This window comes from Gopherus flavomarginatus, chromosome 2 (assembly GCF_025201925.1).
Source record: "Gopherus flavomarginatus isolate rGopFla2 chromosome 2, rGopFla2.mat.asm, whole genome shotgun sequence".
NCBI classification, from domain to species: domain Eukaryota; kingdom Metazoa; phylum Chordata; order Testudines; family Testudinidae; genus Gopherus; species Gopherus flavomarginatus.
This window is the reverse complement of record NC_066618.1, coordinates 179713778-179735173: the sequence shown is the minus strand read 5'-3', so window position 1 is coordinate 179735173 and position 21396 is coordinate 179713778. Positions and strand designations below refer to the sequence as shown.

Here is a 21396-nt window from a genome sequence, read left to right as displayed (position 1 = left end):
GCCTTGAGCCTCACACCTGGGGTGGTGAGGGCAGCACTGCCTACAGGGCCCCAGGAGAGGGTGGGGATGGGGAGAAAAGTGTGGCACTGCAAGGGCACTGGTTTGCCTGGACAGCTCCCTTATTGTCTGGTGGGGGCATCCCTCTGCCTGACAGGAAAGCCCCAGCCCCCAGAAGGATGGAATAAGGAGCTGGTCAGAACAGGACCCGCAGCATCCACTTCTGTTTGTGCAGCCCCTAGCTTTGATTTGCCTCAGGCCCCAGCCACCGTCCTAATACACACAGTAGGAAAGAAAAAGGCAGATCCGGCAGGCAGGCCCTGGTCTCCCTCAGGATTCAAGGCAGGCAGCCTGGCAGAGGTTAACCAGCTCAGCAGCCCCTCCCATCCTCATCCAGGTGACGTGATAGGGGAGGGATGGGGGAGACTCCTGAATCCTCCGCCCACTCCTCACTGCAGGGGCCAACCCGGACAGACCCAGCAAAAGCCAGGCTCCCACCCCCGCTGCTGCAGCGAGGGGGGAGGCGAGGAGCGGGGTTTCTTCAGTGCTATCCCCACCCACGCAGGGAGGGAGAGAAACTCTTCCACAGCAGAATATACTCCTACTTTTTCCCCCTCCCTTCTGTCTCCTGGAGCCCTGCAAACCTCCCCACAGCCTTTCGGGCCCCTTCAATATTCTCACTTGGTAACAAATCGATGGCTAGATCTCTCCCTAGCCGCTCCTGTTGCTTTGCAGGAGAGAGGGATCGATGGATAGACAGGTTCGCTGTTTGCAAACACCTCCCTCATTGGATCTGCATGCCTTAGAAAGTATTATTTTTGCATCTCTTGGATAAAAAGAGAAAACACACGCATGCCCCTCCCAGCTAAAATAATATTGGACGCTTTGTGCCAGCAGCCTGCCGTCCCCAGAAAGCCCCAACTGTCCTGGACAGAGATCAGATTTAATGTTGGGGTCTAACTACTTCTCCTGTCCCAATCTATTTGCCAGTTCCAGCCCCGTCCATTATGTAACAAAGCAGCAATGCAGCGGCATCGATTCAGGAAGCACAAGGGGCAGGTATTTCATAATACGTTAAAAAAAAAAACAAAACCCAGAGGGCTGGAGAGCGCGTTAAAATCATGTGGAGAGATTATTCCAAAATAAAAAGACAGGGGTGGGGAGGAGAGCGCGGTAATTTTGCAGCCCACTCCTCAGCAATGCCCTGAGTAAAAGCAATGCCCTCGGCAGAGCACTGCAAGTGATTTGGGGCTGTTTCTATACCAGGGCTATTTGTTCTGACTTAGCTTAGGCTCAGCACAAAAGAGCCAGGCCAGCCTGCTGGCAGCCTGTTCAAGGCCCAGCTTTGGCCCCCACGCTGTCGCCTGTTGCGCTTGAGGAGCCGGCCAGCCCTGCAGCGTGAGGACAAGCCCGCGAGGATCACAGCTAGAGGTCGGTGCGTGCCATACACACAGAGTGTGAGGCAGGAGGCTGGACGCAGCTGTTTAGTGGGGGAGAGCGCGGGGGAGAGACACGCACACGCCAGGCTTAACAGCAGCTGCCCTGCTTGTCAGGCGCTTGCTGCAGGGTTTGGCCATGGGGACGTGTTGCTAAAGATGGCAGGAGTTGAGTTCCTCGCGGGCCGGCTCCTTCTGGGGGGCTTTGGTTTGTTATCGGCGCTGCTGCAGGCGCGTGGAGAATCCAGGGCTCCCCTAAAGTCCTGCGGGGTCACACCAGCAGCCAGCAGCCCGGGGGAATTTCACCTGGGGGAGGAGATTTCGTAGCGATTAATGGCAGAGAGCGGGCTAAATCCAGCCTGGGATGCCTATAAATGGCGTTTCTCCTTCCAAGGTGCACATAAAAAAAAAGAATCTGTCAGTGTCATTCCCCCACGTCAGGGCTGGTGGTGGGCGTGAGGCTGTACTTCCTCCGCCCCCTGCTAATGGAGTGAACCATTCCCAGCTCTCCCTTCTCCCTCTTTCTCCATCTCCCCCTCGTCCGCAAAGTCTCCGCTGCTGGGAACTTGTTGGCAATGCCTGTTTTTCAGCTTTCCCCCACGTTTTCCAGAGTAACTATTTAAAGATCTGCAGTCGCAAATGGTTTTACTAAATGTAGGATGGGACTTAAGTTGAACGGCAGATATATTTCTCTGATCCTTGCTGTACAGATAGGTAAGTGGACCGCCAAATTGTGTCTCAGGTTGTCTGCACCAAACCCCATTTGATGCATGCAGAAACGGGATGTCTAAATAACCTGAAATGATTGGCATGATTCGTGGCGAAGGGACCAGGCTGTGCACTCTCCTTGCCCGCTCTTTTTAATGGCACTTTCGTGTTTATTCAGGATGCCAGGTGCTGAAAGAACAGCTTTTCCTCGGGAAAGGGAACGAATTCTTATTCCTCTTGAAGCACCTTTGCTCTTTCTTATTGCAAACCAGACGGACGAAATGCTCGTTAATGGTTAGGTTGCTTTCCTTTTCCTTCCCTCCTCCCCGGGAACGATTACATGCATATTTGTTTCCAGATATATGCCACCGACAATTCAGTGGTTCCAATGCTAGGACGTTTATTTCTTCCCTAGAGGGGCAGAGAGAGATGAGAAATGGAACAAAATGGCTAGAGAGAGGTCTAACTGGAAAGTTTATTTGCAGGCAACCAGGGACATGCAAAGGGGTCGCAATGCTGTCTTTTGGGATGTTAGGGCTCTCCCAGCTGCGGTGAAAGTAAACAAAAACAAAATCTAAATCTTATTGCCTGAGCATTAATTTTGTGTATACACTAAAGCACAGGTGCAAAATGCCTATTCTTTGGGAGTTACTTAAAATAGCACAGGTTTTCCTCCACCCTGGTTTGTGTGTGTGAGTGTGTATATATATATATATATATATATACACAAACGTGTGTATTTCTTCTTGCTGTTGTTTGGGATTTTGTTGTTGCTAGGTTTGTTGTTTAGATAAATTTTGTTCAATGTTTCCGACTAAAATATTTTCACAGTTACAAATATTAAAACAGCTTTAAAGTTAAAGCAACTCCTTTCATTCTGCATAAGGAACTAATAACCAAAAAAAACCCAAAAGAAATTCCCTAGCATTATCAAAAAATGATCTTGGATTAGAAAATAATTAAAAGATATCTTTTATCGATACATTGACAGATTACAAGAGAAACCCTTGAAAAGATTTTCTGCAAAGGAATTCTGTCATAATAAAAATGCTCAGATTTGCTGCTTAAAAATCATTTTGCTCTGTCGCTTTCCTCGCTAGCCGATCTCTGCAGCATTGGGGCGGGGGGACCGTGGAGAAAAGGCAAAACGCGATGAAAATAAATTTCGCATCGATGGGGGGGGAGGAAACCCTTGAGACGAAACACTGAACTCGGGAAAATGTGGCTAGAATTTGCAAACCTCAAAATTCATTTCATTATTTCAAACAATCAGAATAATTTCAAAGGATGCTGAACGCTTTGCAAAACCATTTTTTCAGGACACATGGCCTTTTAAAAACGACATCTCTTTTTTTTAATGTATTTATTTATTTATTTATTTATTTGGAGATTGGAGGAAGATGTGAAGATAGGAAATTTTACCAAGAGAGGCATTTATTCGCCGTGAATTTTACATGTTTTTGGCACTTTATGTGCACTAGATCGTTCGAAAGCGTGCAGGATTTTCGAAAGTTCAGCTAAAACCAGTGCTGCAGACCTCAAATATTACTAAAGTGTAGATATTTTGGGGGTAGTGAGGAAAGGGATGAATTTTCGGATCTTATAGTCTCTTCGGAGAGCAGTTTGGTTTTATTTTACTCCGAAGAATTTATTACTGTTTTGAAATGAGGTGCCACCTCTGTTTTGTAAAGAGAATAAATGCCACATCCAGTGTAGACGTGTATTTACCTCTTCTGGTGAATTACTGAAGGGTTCGTATGAAACGGAAGTTTGTCGCATTAGTTTGGTGCCCCACAAATGTGTGTCCATCTTTGCACCAATGCCTTGGTCCTCATGAATGGCTGGAAGCTCCCCGAACCCACTGACATTTTGACAAGAAAGGTGGCTGAGGGAGGGAAGCGGGGGTTGCAGGAGCTTGGAAGGAAGGTGAGACAGAAAGACAGATGATGCGGGGAGTAGACGGAGCTAAAGAGCGTGTTAAATATGGAGAATAAGCAGCAAAATTAAGGAATGCCAAAAAAAGGATCAATAATGGATGGATCCTTTCGCCCTTATGCGTTGCAGACGGGCTACACTTTCCCCTTTCTCTTTCAAACGACCTAGTTAAAGAGCAATCCCATTGTTGTGTAACTCGGGAGAAACCCTGCCTCGCTTCTTAAAGCACAGTTGCCCCCCAAGCCGCGGACAGTGCCAGCATGCTAACACTGCAATTAGTTGTACGTCATTTCGCTCACGCGCCCGCGTGTGCTGCGAGCAGGCCTCTCCTGCCCAGCCCGGAGGCAGGACAATGGGGCACTTACGAATGATTATTGTTGCCATCGCATCCTGGCGCCCGGGAGGAGTCGATTCATGGGGCAGATCATTTGGGAGCCTGTATTTTTAAGAGTGACTTGTAGCATTTTTCCGCTGGGAAGTGGCGTTTTCGCCCTCCTCGTTCGCTTGCCTGAGCATTAATCGCAATGGCTTTTATAGGACTTTCTCTCTCTCTCTCGGGATGTTCTCGGCTCTACTATTTGTTTGCATGTTTTGTACCGTAGCCAATGTCTCCACCCCCCGCCCCTCCCCGCGTGTTTTGACGTGCGGGTGGGCGGCGGTGGTGAGGGGTGTGGTTACTAAATCAGGTTAATGATGAATCAAACGGGGAGGGTTGACGGGGTTTCTGAGTTGAAACGAAGCGTTTGGAGCCAGCCGTTTACTTGGTAATTTGAGCGCCTTAAAAATAAGCAGCCACGCTCCCCACGAGAATCTCTAGGATAGAGTTTCTTAAGGTTGCAATCCCAGGCTCCCAACCCAGTGTGTGCCCCCAGCATTTGGGGCAGGCTTCTGAAAGCAGCATGTGAAAATGGCAACTCCCTTAACCCGATTACTGTAGGTCGCTAAGATGCACTGCATGGGGAGGGGAGCAGCTGAGAGCTCTGAGCTCTGTTCTTCAGGATCAAGCCAGTGATCAATTAAACCAACAAGCCTCTAATTCCCTTTCATTTGCAGCGGGATTGATAGGGATAAATAGCCCGTATGCTAGCGAATCCCAGCCAGTCAGCCAGAAATTGTATCTGGTGGCGGTGTTTTTTCAAACAGACAAATCAATTGAGTCAGTCCTGACCATGCAAGCAAGCAGAAAGCGAGAGAGAGAGAGAGAGACCAAACCACAGTGACACCCCTACTTCCCTCAGCACCACTGCACCAGGAGACAGAGGCTAGTGTCTGGGAGGGATTTTAGAGCTAACATCGTGTTAAAGATGTTTTCAAAAAATCTTCCCAGCAAGACAGACTGGCTTCCCCTTGCATGAAAATCCACTCTATCCCTCAGCACTGTGTGGATTTCACTGCAAGGGGAAGAGATCGAGAGGGAGCACCTTCTTCCCAGCAGGGTCAGTTTTGTGTGTGGCTAGAGACAGAGCGCCTGGTTGATGGACTCAGCTGTAGCTAGACAGTTTTCAGAAACTTCTAGCCCTCTAGGCAGAGTGGTACATAGAGGAGCTGAGGTGAAGTGAGGTAAATTATGCTCTTGTGTCTCCACGTCGATCCATTTGGCTATGGACATGTCCAGAGACACACAGTCTGACATATAAACCACAGGCGTCTCTCTGGCACCAATCTAGCTGCAAAACTACGACATGGGTGAGAAGTAATTTCACACACACACACATCCCCCTAGTCTGTGACTCTAGCACTCACTCCATCGGTGGATTACACAGGAGGGCATTTTCATTTTTTTTTCAAACAGTGGGAGCGTCTCAGTGTGTGCCAGTGAATAGCAAAATCCGAAAGGTGCAACATGGGACATATAACCAGGAAAAAACTTTAACTGTGGAAGAATTCATTTATCTTACTAGCGACTGCAACCCACACACTTTTCGTTTCCACCCCACGCTGTTGCACCATCGGAGGGAGAAATATACGTGAGCCGTAGCCCTTTGCGTGTTTTGTGAATGTTTTCCTCTCAGAGAGGTTTCATTTTCCGCAGCTATTTACCCAGTTGACACTGAAATAATGAAGTGCCCTTAACAAGAGCGTCCGTGTGTGTATAAACGTTCGGAAGCAGAATGTTATAACAATAAAACGCTTCCCGGGAAAGGAAAGAATTAAATTGAAAATTGCGTTTAATAAACAACCTAACGGTAATCCGGACTGTAGTGGGCCACGCTACTGTAAACTAGATTCAAATATCCAACGGGAGCGCGAGAGATGGAATAAGAAATGACGCGCGCACCCACAAATCAAAGGCACAAACCCACTCCCTGAATGCCTTTGACTCTAACCCTGTTGTTCTCAGCACACTTGCCCTCATTCAAAATTAATCCCGTCTGCTGGTGAAAGTGCCCGAACAGGAAAGCTGGCTTTGTGCGCTGAGAAAGAAGCAAGGCGGTTTGCAACCTGGTGGGTGCACAAGAATGGCAGATCTTCCTGTCACGATCACGACTTTGATCCCTCGTGTATGGTGGGTGGGGGGAAGGGGAGGCTGGGGAGGGGTTGAATGTAGCTCACAGACATGTGGGGGTTGGGTGCTGTACAGTGTTACTGTGTTGGGATCTGTCCGGGCTGATGTGGTGCTGATCTGTTCCCCAGCGTACCTGGTGCAGGCGGTGAGAGCAGCGGGGAAGTGCGATGCGGTCTTTAGGGGCTTCTCGGACTGTTTGCTCAGGCTGGGCGATAACATGGCCAACTACCCGCAGGACCTGGACGACAAGAGAAATCTCCAAACGATCTGCTCGTAGGTCTTCCTCTTTCGTTGTTATTCCTCGTCCCGGATCGCCAGGGTTACATTCGGGGTGGTTATTTGAAAAGAAAATTTCACTGGCCGGCCTGGAAATCCCGCTCCGATGGCTGCTGTGCGTGTGCCTCTCTGCGTAAAAAGAAAGGGGTTTTATGGCGCTGCAAGGCGCTGCCTTATTTTCAGTTGTCCCTGCCCTGAGTTGCCCTGACCTCCGTCCTTTTTTCCCTGCAGTCTGAAGCGCCAATCAGAGCAAAACTGTACTCCGAGGAAAGATTTAACCTGCGCTCTAACCGGGCCATTCCGTTAGTTTCCCCGCTGACTCTTTTGGCTTCTCTTTCCTTTTTCTTGCCCTCTGCATTTTTTTGTAACGCCGATGGTCCCTTCCCAGTTGATCTGTTCAAGGCCCCAAGTGTGACATCCAGCTTTAGTTGTCAATGCAAATAGTCATTGACATGGGTGGTGCCGGTGCCGATAAAAATGGAGGTCGGAAATCCAGCACCGGGTTGGCAACGTTTGGCTGGTACTGGCTCTTCTTAAAGGTCGCTTTTGTTGCTAACGAATTGCCTAAAACATGATCGTTTCTGCAAACCACCTAAGCAGCGAAATTCTAGGGCCACATTTATTCTTTGTTGGCTCCCCGATGCTTTATTTCTTGCGGGTCGCGTTCTGATGTCCTTATTCTAGAAATGTGAGACTGTTTTTTAAGTCAGCTGCTAAGCAACACGAGTAAAGAGATCAGAATCTGGCCCCGGAATTAAACAAAATAAATTAAGATGACAACAACGCAATCGAATATACAGAGAAATAACAATAATAAATGGCACCTTGCTGCCGTATTAGAGAGAGTGATTTCTCCACCATCATTCAGATCTAGTTAGTTTTATTTTTAGAGTTAATCACATAATTGCTTAATAAGCTGTGGATAATGATTTGGTCTTGCAGAATAAATACTGATGTCTGAAGAGGGACTGGCACTGAAATGATCTCTGCAGGCTGACACGGGGGATGGTTTCGCTGCCAAACTTTCAGTCCTTGGGGAAGGAACACTAGGCCAGACCGGGCAGGGAGTGCTTAAGCACAAGTTTCCATTGAAGTCCTTGCAGAGTTTTGCTTAGACTCCAGACTAGCGCCTGGGTAGGGGTCCATTGCATAAGGAAATGTGAATCTTAATTTATTTTGCCCACATTAAAAAAGTGTTGTCTCCCATTGCTGACTCTTTACTGGGGACATCTGAAAGTTGTTGGTGAGACTAGGAGGATAAGAGCTAAAATGCTAATGTCAATTAAAGGGCTCTTCGTTTGACGATAGTAACGCACCGTTTGCATTTTAATTTAATAAAAAAAGAAATCCATTTATAGGATTTCCCTAATTGCTGTTTTCCTGCACAAACCTGAAATATCCGGGAAAAAAGCCATATTTAGAAGCCAATGCGGTGTCATTGGAATGTAAAGTCTTTCTTGAAACATCAAAAAGGAGTCAGAAAACAATGTACATTAAACGGAAACATTTTTAAAATCAAGACATGTTAACCCAAAAGACAACGTTGTGAAACCCCTGTGGCTTCTCTTTCTGTCTATATATTTCTGAGCCACAGTAAGCTGCTATCTGCAGCGTCTGCAATGTCGGTACGTGGCTGCAGTGGCCAGCTGCAATGTACCTGCTGTGCTACGTGTAGAAATAAATACGTAAAGAAGGGCCCTAGCGTTCTAATGGGAAGGCTTTGTCCTGTTTAGGAGTTAGCTTCTTGTCCAGTGCCACCGGCCTGCGCCTGATTTCTGTAAAGGTTTCTCTCCCCCTTTCTCTGTGCCAGTATGTGCATTGAAAGAAGATCAGGGAAGATTTAATTTTCCTTTGGGAGATGCAATTATAGCAGAAATACTGCAGGAGAGGCACACTCTCAGCTTTCTTGGCATCTCAATATCTCATTATTTATTACAAATGTAGCAAACACTGGAGTCTACAACCAGTGTAGAGTGCTCATAAATTAGAGTGCAGGACTGCTTTAGAAAATAACCGAAAACCGAGCGCCTGCCTGGAAAAAAACAAACCAGAGAACAGTCACAGAGGCCACACTGATTTTAGATAACCGAGACCACTACACAGAGATCTGCCAGTCTCCTCTAAAATGAGACAATCTTGCTTGGAGTTTAGATTTAGCCTCGAAATCTGATTTTGGTTTGAGTGAGAAAATGGGAAAGCAGTTTAGGAATATTGGAAAATGTTCCGAGTGAGTCATTTCTTATTCTAAACACGGAAGGATCCTGGGCTCTCTTAAATCACTGGACAGACTTCCCCTTTGTCTCCAGTGGGGCTTTGGATCAGGTCAGGATTCTGAAATTCAAGGCATACTTTCCATGTCATTTCAGAATCACTGACGTGGCGCCTGCTCCAAACCCAGTCGGCATTCTGCAGAGAGGCGGCTGGTTTTCTGTGCAGCGAGGGGTCGATCTAAGGCCCTCTGGAGTCGGTGGAAGGTTTTCCTAGGTGGGATCACCAACGAACGCGGTGCTTTTCTGTGAAGTAACTTTGCTTTAGGATCTTTAAACTTTGGCCGATTCCATCGCTCTGGAAAAGTAAAATCAAAGCTCACCGCACAATAATACAGTTCATCAGCATCAAAAACAAAGAACACTCTCCAACAATAATCATGCTAGGCAATAAATAAATCTCTTCATAATCATTATAGCTAAGAAACACGCTCCTTAATAAAGTCCGACAGTTAAGGAAGGTTAATAATAGGCCCCTTGCTTTTTGTGGCTATTCCCCCCCGGAAGATGTCCATCTAGTCTGTGCATGCAAAAGGCGCACCTCCTGCCCCCGCCTATGATTTATGGAGCTATGCGCTGGACCCCAGCCGCAAAGGCAGAGATTTCGATTTCTGACTCCTTGCAAAAGCCTAAAACAGAACGTTAGCGAGTAAATACAAAATAAGCTGGGTATAGCCTCCTTGCCGGTTCAGAACGGAAGCAAGCAGCTTGCTTAGGGGGCGGTTGGGACGGGGGGGAATTGAGATCGCAGTCACTCTGGAGGAAATCCTGAAACAGCTGTTGCCTGAAGGCTTGATCCTGCTCTCATTGAGATCAACGGCCCCACACCCACTGGTTTTAACTGGGAGTAGGAGCAGAGCTTCACTGCAAAACGAGCCGCTTGTGCGCAGGGCTGCTGCTTCTAAGGTTGCAATTCTGAAGGCAAACAAGGGCCAAGGTTTTCAAAAAGCCACTGTTGATTTTAGGTGGCTCAATTTTGCAGCGCCCAAAGGGGGAAACTTCATGAAGGGGGCCTGATTTGCGTAACTGGGGGGTTGGGCACCCAAACATCAAGGCACCCGTCATCGCTACACACATTTGAAGCTGCTGGGAGGGGCGGAATCAGGACCCGGGCTGGAAGAGGGGCGTGCGGGTGGAGGGAATCGGGCGTGGGGCTGGTATGTTGTTGGGCTCTCTTGTGCAGCTAGTGACCTGGCGCTTGTCCCCTGTGTTTGCTCCTTCCCCAGGTACTGGGATGATTTCCACTCCTGCACCCTCACAGCCCTCACGGATTGCCAGGAAGGCGCGACAGATCTTTGGGAAAAACTGAAAAGGGAATCCAAAAACCTCGATTTTCAAGGCAGCTTATTTGAACTATGCGGAGGAAGCAACGGGTCAGCTCCTTCCTTACTCTTCCCTGCCTTCCCCCTGCTCCTGCTGGCTCTCTCTGCAGCGTTAGCGACCTGGTTCTCCTTCTAGGAGGTCTTTCCTGGTAGAACACACATACCCACTCCCACACACACTCTCCATATACTGGATTTATAGAGGAAGTGTCCATCCGTTTTTTGGGGACCGTTGTGATTGATTATCTGTGATGATGAAACATCCGTATAGGATTGTGGAAACGTTCTCTCTCTTTATTTTGTGTTTTATTTGCCAAATGTTACCAAACAATGAGCAACAAACAGCCAAAATCGGACCTCAGCTTTAGTGTCTCTTCAAATAAAAATAGCAAACCCGAGCCCTTTGTGCAAAAGAATCTCAGGAACGGCTTTGGGCCACCTAATATTAATAATCTTAATAAATAATAATAATAATAACAACAACAACAAAAGATGGGCTCCTGTTATAATATGAAAGAAAACGATGAGTTGAGAAAAAAGGCACTGGAAATGAATCCAAGATTGATATCCACGTGTGAAGCATATGGTGAATAACTCACAATCTATCATCTTTCCTCCAAAGTCGCTTGTTTTTTGGTCATTCCACTGCAAAAAAAAAATGTTTTTTCCTCGATGGGAAAAAAAGAAGGACAGTTAAAAAAAAAGGAAGGAAGGAAAGAGATTGTATCTAATGACTGAAGGATTGAATGCTGCTAAGATTGCTGAGAGTTTAGCTTTACTTGGTGTTGTCAAAGCATCTTTCCGAGTTCACTGCCTTTAATTTCCCTCCTCCTCTCTTGTTTTAGATGTTACACATACAGTAAAATACCTGAATATCCAACAGTATAGATCACAAAAAGGGGGCTTAAATGTAAACCTAAAAATACAGCATATTGATTTTGACAAAAAAGAACCTTGATTTTAAAAGAAAAGATGTAATTTAAAAAGAGTTTATTATAAAGCCAATTCAGCAAAAAAAATTTGCTACAAGTATAGAAAGAAGTATAAAATAAAAAGTATTGTTTGAAATGAGGGTGTCGTTTTATTTGTAAAATATGCATGGTATATATCTATTTAACTGGACAGGCTTTTAATGTAATACCGCTAAAGGCAGAGCTGCTAAATTAATTAACATCGTCATCTTGGTGCAAAGAAATATAGAATTGCTAAACTAATTAACATAGCCTTTAAAAACTCATGCTATAAAACTCTCCCCTAAAAAAGGACACAATACTCCTTTTCTGAACCGTGGGGCTCATCTGCTGTGACTGCTTACAGAGGGAACCAGCCCAAGCCAGCTAGAGTGAGTGCCAGATTTCCGTGGGAACCCAGGGTGCCAGGGCAATGGAGGACGGGCTCCCAGGTCTAGCATTTTTGCATTTGCAGCAGTTCGTCAAAAATCCATCCGGTTATCCTTCCCTTCGTCACATGCGCGGGTTTTGCTGGCACAGCAATTGCAGGAGGCTTTATAGGCAGACAATTTACAACTATATTCTTTACATACGTATTTAGTGATTTCTTTAAAAACAATAAACCTATTTTGCTGAAAAGGGGACCATTTATAGCTATGGAAGGGAGAGAAGGCAACCACCATTAAGATGCTGCAAAGGAGGGACAGAAAGCTGCTGCCTGAGATCAGATGAGTCCTTTCATAATTAATAAGACAGCTCAACTGAAATAGCCAGGAGACTGGGCCCTATTGATTTAGCAGCAGAAGCTGCTATAACCTTGTCTATTTATAGGATTTTGATGCCTTTATGGAGAGGTAAACATCAAGGAGTAAACGCATCCTTTCTACCTATAAGAGTCCTGCTGAGAGGGAGGAAGCTGAGGGGAAGGGGAGGAGGGGGGTCAGAGTTTAATTTTGATTCTGCAATTCTAGTCATACATATTATTTATTCTGGTGCGGGAGGGGAGTGTAATAATCCCCCTTCTCCAATATATCATTATTCTCTCTCTGTCTCCCCAAAGGTCTGTAAAGTCTGAAATGTAATGGGTAAGCAATAGCAAATGTAACAGTTCATAAATCAAACAGTGGGTTGCAATCCAATCTGCATTTCCCAAACGTATTGAATCCCAGCAACAAATGGGCCCCGGAACTGGAGCCAGCCGCCTTTAGCACTGGAAGCGATGTTGATTTTTAATGATAAAATACATTATGGGGGGTGGGGGGGAGAGAGAGGAAATCACCAGTCTATGCAAAGCTCAGAATCATTTCGTGGGCATTTTTCCACCCTTCCCTTCCATTCTTTCCCACATTGGCACTGCCAGGGAACCGTGGGCTTTCTGCGAATGGCTTTTCCCAATTGATCAAAATGTAGATCGCTATTAAAAATAATCATGACATCACACGTTGCTATTATTTTTTTTAGCACAAACTAACAGCTGCAAGAGAGGGGGGAAGGAAATGGGAGAGTTCAGGCAAACCCTGCACTGCTTTAGCACCCGCAAGAGTTCCCACTGAAGCGAACAGCAAAACTCTCATTGATTGCAGTGGCAGTAGAATCGGGTCCTTCTTCGGGCCAGACTCCCACTGAAATTTTGCCCCTTAAGGAGGATGGGTCTTTTTTTTACTGCTAGTAGTTAAATCCATTTCCGTCAGGAGCTAAATCCCGCTGGCTTTACATGCGGTCAAATCCTGTTAGCTGTAGCAAGCCGACTGACTTTCTATCCTAAGCAGGATGTGGTCATGTGATGCTAGTTTAAAGTCCCCAGTCCTGTAGTTCTTACTCGATAAAACTTCCACTGAAATAAATAGATTGGATTCCACTGAGAGACAGAGAGAGAGAAAGAGAGAGAGAGAGAGGTTTTGACTGTATAAGGACTGCAGGACCAAACGCCAAAGATGTGCCATTCTATTGCAGAAATACTAATTGAATCTGGATTAAAATGGCTTCTTATTTCTTTATATTTCCAGATTTTTTTTTAAACAATAGTGGCTTAACTATACAAGGAAATCTCAAACTCTTTGGTAAGGGGGACCGGTTTCCATCTCAGTACTGCGTTCAAGAGATTTTCGAATTAGAATGAATGAATAATAAATCATCTCTCTATATTTAGCAAATACACAGAGTAGTTCTACATGGCAACGAAACAGCAGACAGAGGGCTGGTGAAATAATAAGCATGGTTTTTGAAGTTAGTGATTAGTGAGCCAATGAGAGACTAGGATGCTGGGTTATTTTATTTGAATTTTTTTTCCTCCTGGGGTATTGCAAATTGTTTCGATTTTAATATCAATCTTCTTAGAATTTTAGAAGGGAAAGGATTTGTTCAATAGAAGCAAAATCTCATGGGAAATCTCCCATTCCGGTGTTATTCCAAATGCACCAGCATGCAGATGTGCCTTTTTAATTGACAAATGCCTGCTTTCAGAAATCACTGTCTAATGACAGGGTAATTCCAGGCAATAAGATGAACAAGGATGCATATGTTATACATAAATCTACATTGCATCGCCTATATTTATTTTTTATACAAAGCAAGCGGGTTATAAATAATGACTTACCCAGCTTTCTTTTCTATAAATGTATATGCCACCCACACAACCTCCTGACAGAGAGAAGAAACAATAACCCAAATCAGAGAGAGGAGACTGAAAAATAAGCTAATAAAGAACCACCAAAGGCATCCACCGAAGTAGCACAGAATAAGGAATGGATTTTAATGACCATGTAACTATTCTTTCAAAATGGGATCTTCCCCCTGCTGAAGCCACTGGGAGTTTTTGACACTGATTTCAGTGGGAGCAAGATCAGCCTGTAACTTCACAGCCTAGACGGTTTCATTTGTTTTCCATTTAAAAGTAAAGAAAAGGTCAGGTGCAAGATGAGGAACTTCCCCTCTGATTTTCCAGGGATGTAGCTGGGAATTACTGTACTAGACATAGCTGTTGTCAGTTAAGGTGAGTAAATGAGGAGCTAAGGAGTTTGTAAATGAACTAGCAGCAGCCTTATTATAGAGAAAAATACTTAAGCTTCCATCTCTGTAACTGTCTTGAAGATAGAGGAGGAACTGCAGAACTGGATTTCAATCTCTTAATATTCTTATTGTAGCTATTTATTATTTGTATTGCAGTAGCACCTGCTTTTGCACCAGTCTTTTGCTCCACAAATATTTGTTAGTTTCTTACAAAACAAACTAAAAATTAGGAGGTGGGAACTGAATTTATTTGACACTTTAAAATATAAATATTTTACATAATGTGTTAACAAATGATCTCTGGCTTCTTTTAATTACTGATTGCTGATCAAAACCCTGCTCTATGGAGCTTTAAACAGCACAATATAGTCTCAAATTATAGTGGCAGGGCTAAAGCCTTCTCAGTGTTTAAGGTTATGAAAGTGTAAAGGGTCTTGAACTTCCTGGATGTTATTCTTCTATTTTCTCTTTGATTTTTAATCCAGAAGTTACTGTACTGACATGTGTTTCCAGAGTTTTTCTTCTCAGCTGTGTCCAAATAGCACAGGAAAATAACTGACCCAAACCTAGTGAAAAGGACTAAGCAAACCAGGTTTGTTTAACCTCATCTTTCTGTGCCCGGGAAAGCTTTATGTTTATGAGAATAGAAGTGATAAAAAGAGAAGACAGGAGAGACCAAGAAGAAACAAGCCATGCTCTCTGCTGCACTGGTCCCACTCCCCAATAAGCAGATTGTTTTCAAAGCTGCAGGTGTCCAGTTCTCCAGAAACCTCACACCAGTTTCCAGCCCCTAGGCAAACAGGAGTTGGAAAATTTAACAAAGGTATTCAAATGCTCATTCAAAACTGAAAGGGACAGAAATAACCCAACAAGTGCCCTTCTTTGTTAAATTGGAAAGTAAATGAAGTTAGCAGAAGCTGGAGCCACTATTTTCATTGTCAGAGCAGATCTGCAGGCCCTAATCCTTGTCCTAGTTCAGTCTGTGAGCAACATCAGACCTGCAGGCTGCTGTCCCCTGAGACTCACTGAAGCTTGTCTCCTTCCTTATGAATTCTGGATAAACTCATATTTAGTAACAGGCTGCTCTCACTGAATAATCCTTGCCAACCTCTGCCTTTTAACCAGCCACCTGAGCACTGGAAGTGAAGGCCGCACATTGCTTCCTACTCAGATTTGCCTCGATCGCCTTTGAAAGATGGAAGATTGAGCCAAGTTAAAAAAAATGCATCGGTTACCTCTCCATCTGCTCCACTTCAAATGCCGTGCAGTCAAATGAGCATAATTTTGTACTGGTCGGCAACAAAGCCTTGTCGCATGATGCAAAGACAGAGAGAAAGACGGATGTGCAACATTGCAAAACATTGCTAGCACATGGGGAACGAATAGGGAAATGTAGTATATGTCCATTCCTCAGAATTAGAACATAAGAATGGCCATGCTGGGTCAGACCAGAGGTCCATCTAGACCAGAATCCTGTCTTCTGACAGTAGCCAATGCCAGGTGCTTCAGAGGGAATGAACAGACCAGGTAATTATCAACAACATTTGAATGCAAGGCTGTCTGAGTGTAGGGTACATTAACTTGTATGTACACAGTATTATTAATAATTAAGGCCTGGATTGTGCCCCGTCTTACTTACCTTACTTCCCACGTAGCCCTGTTTAAATCAATAAGCTGTTGTCGTGCTCTGAGAGCAGCCCTAGTGAAATCAGTGGAGCTTCAAGCAGAGGAAGGTACTAAGCAGCCTGAGTAAGAGTGGCTTGTCTACATCAGAAAGTTGCAGCGCTGGTGAGGGAGTTACAGCGCTGCAACTTTGAAGGTGTACACATCTGCAGGGCACCACCAGCGCTGCAACTCCCTGTTTGCAGCGCTGGCCGTACTCCCGTTTTGTCTCGGGTGTAGAGGATCCAGCGCTGGTGATCCAGTGCTGGTAATCCAATGTAGACACTTACCAGCGCTTTTCTTGACCTCCGTGGAAGGAGGAAGCCTCTGGTAATCAAGCTGGTCTCCTTTCCCGGTTTGCTCTCTCGTTCCCGGAGCCCAGAGCAAGCAGGTCTCCTTCCCTGCGGTTTGCTGGGTGGCTCCGGGAACGAGAGAGCAAACCGCGGCGAAGCGGGTCTCCTTTCCCGGTTTGCTCTCTCGTTCCCGGAGCCCCGAGCAAGCAGGTCTCCTTCCCTGCGGTTTGCTGGGTGGCTCCGGGAACGAGAGAGCAAACCGCGGCGAAGCGGGTCTCCTTTCCCGGTTTGCTCTCTCGTTCCCGGAGCCCCGAGCAAGCAGGTCTCCTTCCCTGCGGTTTGCTGGGTGGCTCCGGGAACGAGAGAGCAAACCGCGGCGAAGCGGGTCTCCTTTCCCGGTTTGCTCTCTCGTTCCCGGAGCCCAGAGCAATCAGATCTCCTTCCCTGCGGTTTGCTGGGTGGCTCCGGGAACGAGAGAGCAAACCGCGGCGAAGCGGGTCTCCTTTCCCGGTTTCCTCTCGCGTTCCCGGAACCCCCCTTGAAGCCGCCCAACAGCGCTGCAGTGTGGCCACATCTAACACCACTTGCAGCGCTGGTTGCTGTAAGTGTGGCCACTCTGCAGCGCTGGCCCTATACAGCTGTACTAATACAGCTGTAACAACCAGCGCTGCAAAACTTTAGATGTAGACATGGCCTGAGTAAGAGTGGCAAAATCAGGCCTGTATTTGTTAATTAATTCATATTATTATTTGTATGCCAGTGGGGCCTAGAGGTCCCCACTGAAGGAAATTGAACATTTTAAGTTAAAAGGCCTGATTCACTACTGTGTTACTCCAGTCTTATGCTAATATGAGGTCTCGAGTTTTAATGGAGCTACAAAGGTGTAAAGCTGGAGTAAAACAGTGATGAGTCCAGCCAAGCTTTCCAAATATGCAACCTCTTTTTGCCTCTGGCACTTCCTTTTCTCTCTTGTTATCTGCAGCTCTCCTGCTTTAGCTGCTCTTCCTATTTGCAGGCAGTGCTTATTTTGTGCCAGGACTTGCTAGGGCTGAGCCCTGGCACCTCTAGGCTTGGCAGTTCATAGCTCCAGCATCTCTTGACATGCCATGTCAGTTATGAAAGTAAAAAAATTGCTTGAGCCCGAGCACCCAATTGCTTGAGAGCCCCAGCACCTCTTTCATTACAAATTAAGCACAGCTTGCAGGAGGCTGGGGAGAGGCCTGTGTAGAGACACTAGAGGTAATAGCACCAGGAGGCATCAAGTTGTCATCATCTTCCCAGTGAGGTGCAGGGTGAAAACACATTTTGATGGGGATGAGGAGTCATTAGTCTTGGGTAACCTAGCCTATTTACACTATACGAATCCAGAGCAATTTGAGGTGAGGAAGTGGGTTATGTTTCGCCATCAGGGTTTGGTAACTGGGTGTGCCATAAGCACCTCAGCTGGAGTCAGTGGCCACCTGAGTGATGGTCACACCAGACCCTTGGAGCGGTTTTCCAGCAAGCAGTGCTGTATTATCTTTGGTCAGGTGTCCTTCTCCTGCTCAGCTGGTGCCTTTGGCTTAACAGGAAGTAAGCCTCTGATGACAGAGTGTGAATGACGTGCATCTGCGCTGGAAAAAAAAAGGAGGCAACCAAGGGAAACAAACCAACAGTCATGATGTGTGCAATTCCCTCCTGTACAGAGGCCTACACAGGACCGATGCTCCCACTGAAATCCCACTTAAGCTCTGGAACTTCAGTGGTGCATGGGCCTTGTGCTGCACCTCTGTACATGGATGAATTCCACCTTGTGGGGATACAGCCCTACACCTGAAAATAGAGTACTTCAGTGACCTGTCTTGTAAACCATGTGTAAGACACCCGATTTTGTGGCTGTGATATTTCAAAATGATTGAATAAAAAACCTGTAACATCATGATTTACAGTGTTATCTGACCCAATAAAATTACAAGACAGCATGTGTGTGTCTGTGTGAGAAGGAGAGAGATAATGAAGCTAAAGCCTGTTTACATCCTTGCTTAGAGACAAGCAGCATTAGAAACAGACCCATAACAGTCCCCACACCAGGATACTAAATAACAAGTACGAAGGCACTGAGCAGGGGATAAGTTGTGAAACATTTCTATGTTAACTTGTATTTTCTACCCTCACTGGTCCAATGGACAGACTGCCTGTCTTCCAACTGTTGAATGCATTGGGAATGTACTAGGTTTCAGAAGTTCTAATTCACAGGACTTTGATTGAAAAGTGCATTATTGGCATCTGAATCAATTGGTCTGGTGTTGTATTAATATTATGTGTCATCAGCATGTTGTCACCCTGATGATAAATTACTTAGACTAATACCAGCTGCCTGAATCATCACCTGGATATATCACTTACTGGACAGATTTCTAATGTCTGGGACATTTCATACTCAATATTTTGTTTTGGAAAATAGAATAACTCATTTGCATGGCATGAATGGATAAAATGGACCACTCCAGATCACTATAACAGCCAGACAGCTGGTGGACAGAGTGAGGGAACAGCAAAGCAAAGGGAGTATGTCAGCAAGACAAAAATGGAATATGTTTTAACTGTTGGATAGTGGTTGCTCTACTAAATTGATAGACATCCTTCAATTCCCTGAAGCCTAATAAAGAAAAGGTAGTTGGATTTATTCATTGAGAGGTGCTAAGTGAGACATAAGTGCTGCATAGGTATCTCGTCCATTCTGCACAGGGATTAATTTTACCCACTAAAGCAGAAGGCCCCATGCATCCACATGAAGCATTTAATAAGTGGTGCATAGGGCCTTTGTATGGTCTGGACACACTGGGATGAATTTCACTTCCATTGTGATACAGAGAATGTGGTTAAAAAGTGTTTTATTTAAATGATAAAGGTCTGTGCCTCTTCCTGAGACAAAAGCAAGACAAGGGAAGTCATTGTCAACAGTTTCTGATGTCAACCTGAGACTATTAATTTGAGAAGATTGACTGCCTGCTGCATCAGACAGTAGAGATTACTGCCCACAGGTGCTGTCTCTTGAGGCAGAAAGGGACTCAGAATTGCTGCAGCAATTAAGGGACAAATCCTTATGTCCTTACCAAGCCCTTCCTCAGGCAAAACTTCCCATGAAACCAATGTGAGTTTTGCCTATGTAAGCATTTAGAATTTGAGGTGTGGGAATTTTACCCAAGCTAAGACTCCAGGATCGGGAACCTCAATGTTTTAAATGTCTGTCGGTCCTTTGTACCTTTTCTATGATATTTGACCTCTAGGATTTAATTCCCTCATAAGTTATGTTACCGCTCCATTAGGTAACATGAAAAATGTGCAAAGAGGCACTTACTTATGTAATGAAGGTCAATTTTGTATTCATCAGGACAGGTTTCTTGCCAGGAAATGAGAGACTCTGACGTAGAATCAGCATGTGAGGAGAAGTGACAGTCCTTCAGCAATATCAAGCTCAGAACACTTTGGAAAATGTTGGATATGCAAAGTCACCACTCTGCTAGGCAGGGCTCAGCAACACCACCACCACCACCAAGACAGACACTAACCTGGGCAGTCATTTTTTCATCACAGTTAATTGTCCTTGAACCATCTCTTCGGTATAGATCCACCAACAGGCTTTTCTTCAGCATCTGTTAGGTACAATATCTAGCCCCATCACATTTTTTTTCTTAAAAGGGCACCGTCATATCACGTATGTTTATAATACAACACCTGTCCTCATCTGTGATATTAGTAACCCCTGAGATTATTAAAAGTGAAAAAAATAGAATTGACTTTTCTGTATTTATGCTCTTTTTGCACGTCATTCAGATTGGCCACTAAAAAGAAGCTAGTAGTCCATTGCACTGTGACTTTAGGTCAGCTTCATTTGTTGGTTCTCCTGCACTAGCTGCTGCACAGCAAGGGAATGTTTCAAGCAAAACAATAACAATTCTCCCATTCCAACACCCCACCCCACCCCAAGCTAGGTTAGATCTAGCTGAAAAAGGATTTAGTCATGAATTTATGTCTATGAATCATGAGTTTTGTAAAACTTTTGTTTCTTTAACAAAACTTAATTTTAGGATCTAACCTACCAGACAGCGTCCTGGTTGCAAATAATGCAAAGCAAATTCTGCTTTTCATTGATGCTTATGTTCCTCAATTTCCTTACCAGGTAGCAGGGCAATGGTAGAAGGATGATTCTTGTTCCACTTTTGACTTCAGCTCCCTTGTTCAATTCCCCATCTGTGAAATGGGGATGATGGTACTTATCTCTTTTGTAAAGTACTTTGAGATCTATGGATGAAAAGCCCTATTTAAGAAGCTAGATATAGTTATTATTGTTAATTCTGCTTCAAGACTTGAACTCCAGTTTCTTTCTGATGCTGAAGGGGCACCAAGAAACAAAAGGTGAAGAATGCCTCTTCATAGATTTTTTTAATCTTACTTGGTACAAAACAGAAAACAATACAAGGCAATTTGAATGCTATTCACCCCTGTGCAGAAGACCAGCACAAGGGCCATATACCATTTGTATCTCATCAAAGTCTTATTTTGAAATTAAGTGAGACATAGGTGTGGTGCTGGCCTTCAGCTCAGGGCTCAATTTCACCTTATGATATTGATTTGCTTGCAAGAGACATATTGTGGCATCTTCTTACAGAGACTCAATCCATCTTCAGAAATTTCATTTCACTATTGGTGATCTCTTTATTTGATTGTGCATCAAAGGTTACTTTTTTTTTTGAAGTGCCAGTGATTTGTGCTGTCTCAAGCCAATTCAGTGACTTGGAAAGGGGAAAAAAGAAGACACGCACCAATATTACACAGTGCAGAAACATAACTGGTATGCCTGTTTCCTTTCTTCATTTCAGCTGGGGTCAATTGTTTTTTCGAACTTGGGTGCCTTACACTAGGAACATAAAGCCACATTTAGACACCTATTAGAGTGACCTGATTTTAAGAAGTGCTGAGTATCTACTGCTGTTGCTGACTTCAGTAAGAGTTGCAAGTGCTCAGAATTTCTAAAAATCCAGCCACTCATTTA

General features: G+C 45.0%; 1 protein-coding gene across 1 annotated transcript; it reads left to right on the top strand.

Moving 5' to 3' along the window:
* Positions 1–1918: 1918 nt before the first annotated feature.
* On the top strand, positions 1919–16160 carry NRN1 (neuritin 1). The gene is made up of 3 exons (XM_050940348.1): positions 1919–2147; positions 6711–6855; positions 10352–16160. The coding sequence occupies exons 1-3, from the start codon at positions 2093–2095 to the stop codon at positions 10581–10583; spliced, it is 432 nt and encodes a 143-aa protein (XP_050796305.1). The 5' UTR covers positions 1919–2092; the 3' UTR covers positions 10584–16160.
* The last annotated feature ends 5236 nt before the right edge of the window (positions 16161–21396 follow it).

What these genes read in the sequence shown, in the direction of transcription:
- NRN1 (XM_050940348.1), top strand. Translation starts at nt 2,093, where the DNA reads ATGGGACTTAAGTTGAACGGCAGATATATTTCTCTGATCCTTGCTGTA. An exon ending in GATCCTTGCTGTACAGATAG is followed by an intron (nt 2,148 to 6,710) that starts GTAAGTGGACCG and finishes TCTGTTCCCCAG; the next exon opens with CGTACCTGGTGCAGGCGGTG. An exon ending in AATCTCCAAACGATCTGCTC is followed by an intron (nt 6,856 to 10,351) that starts GTAGGTCTTCCT and finishes CTCCTTCCCCAG; the next exon opens with GTACTGGGATGATTTCCACT.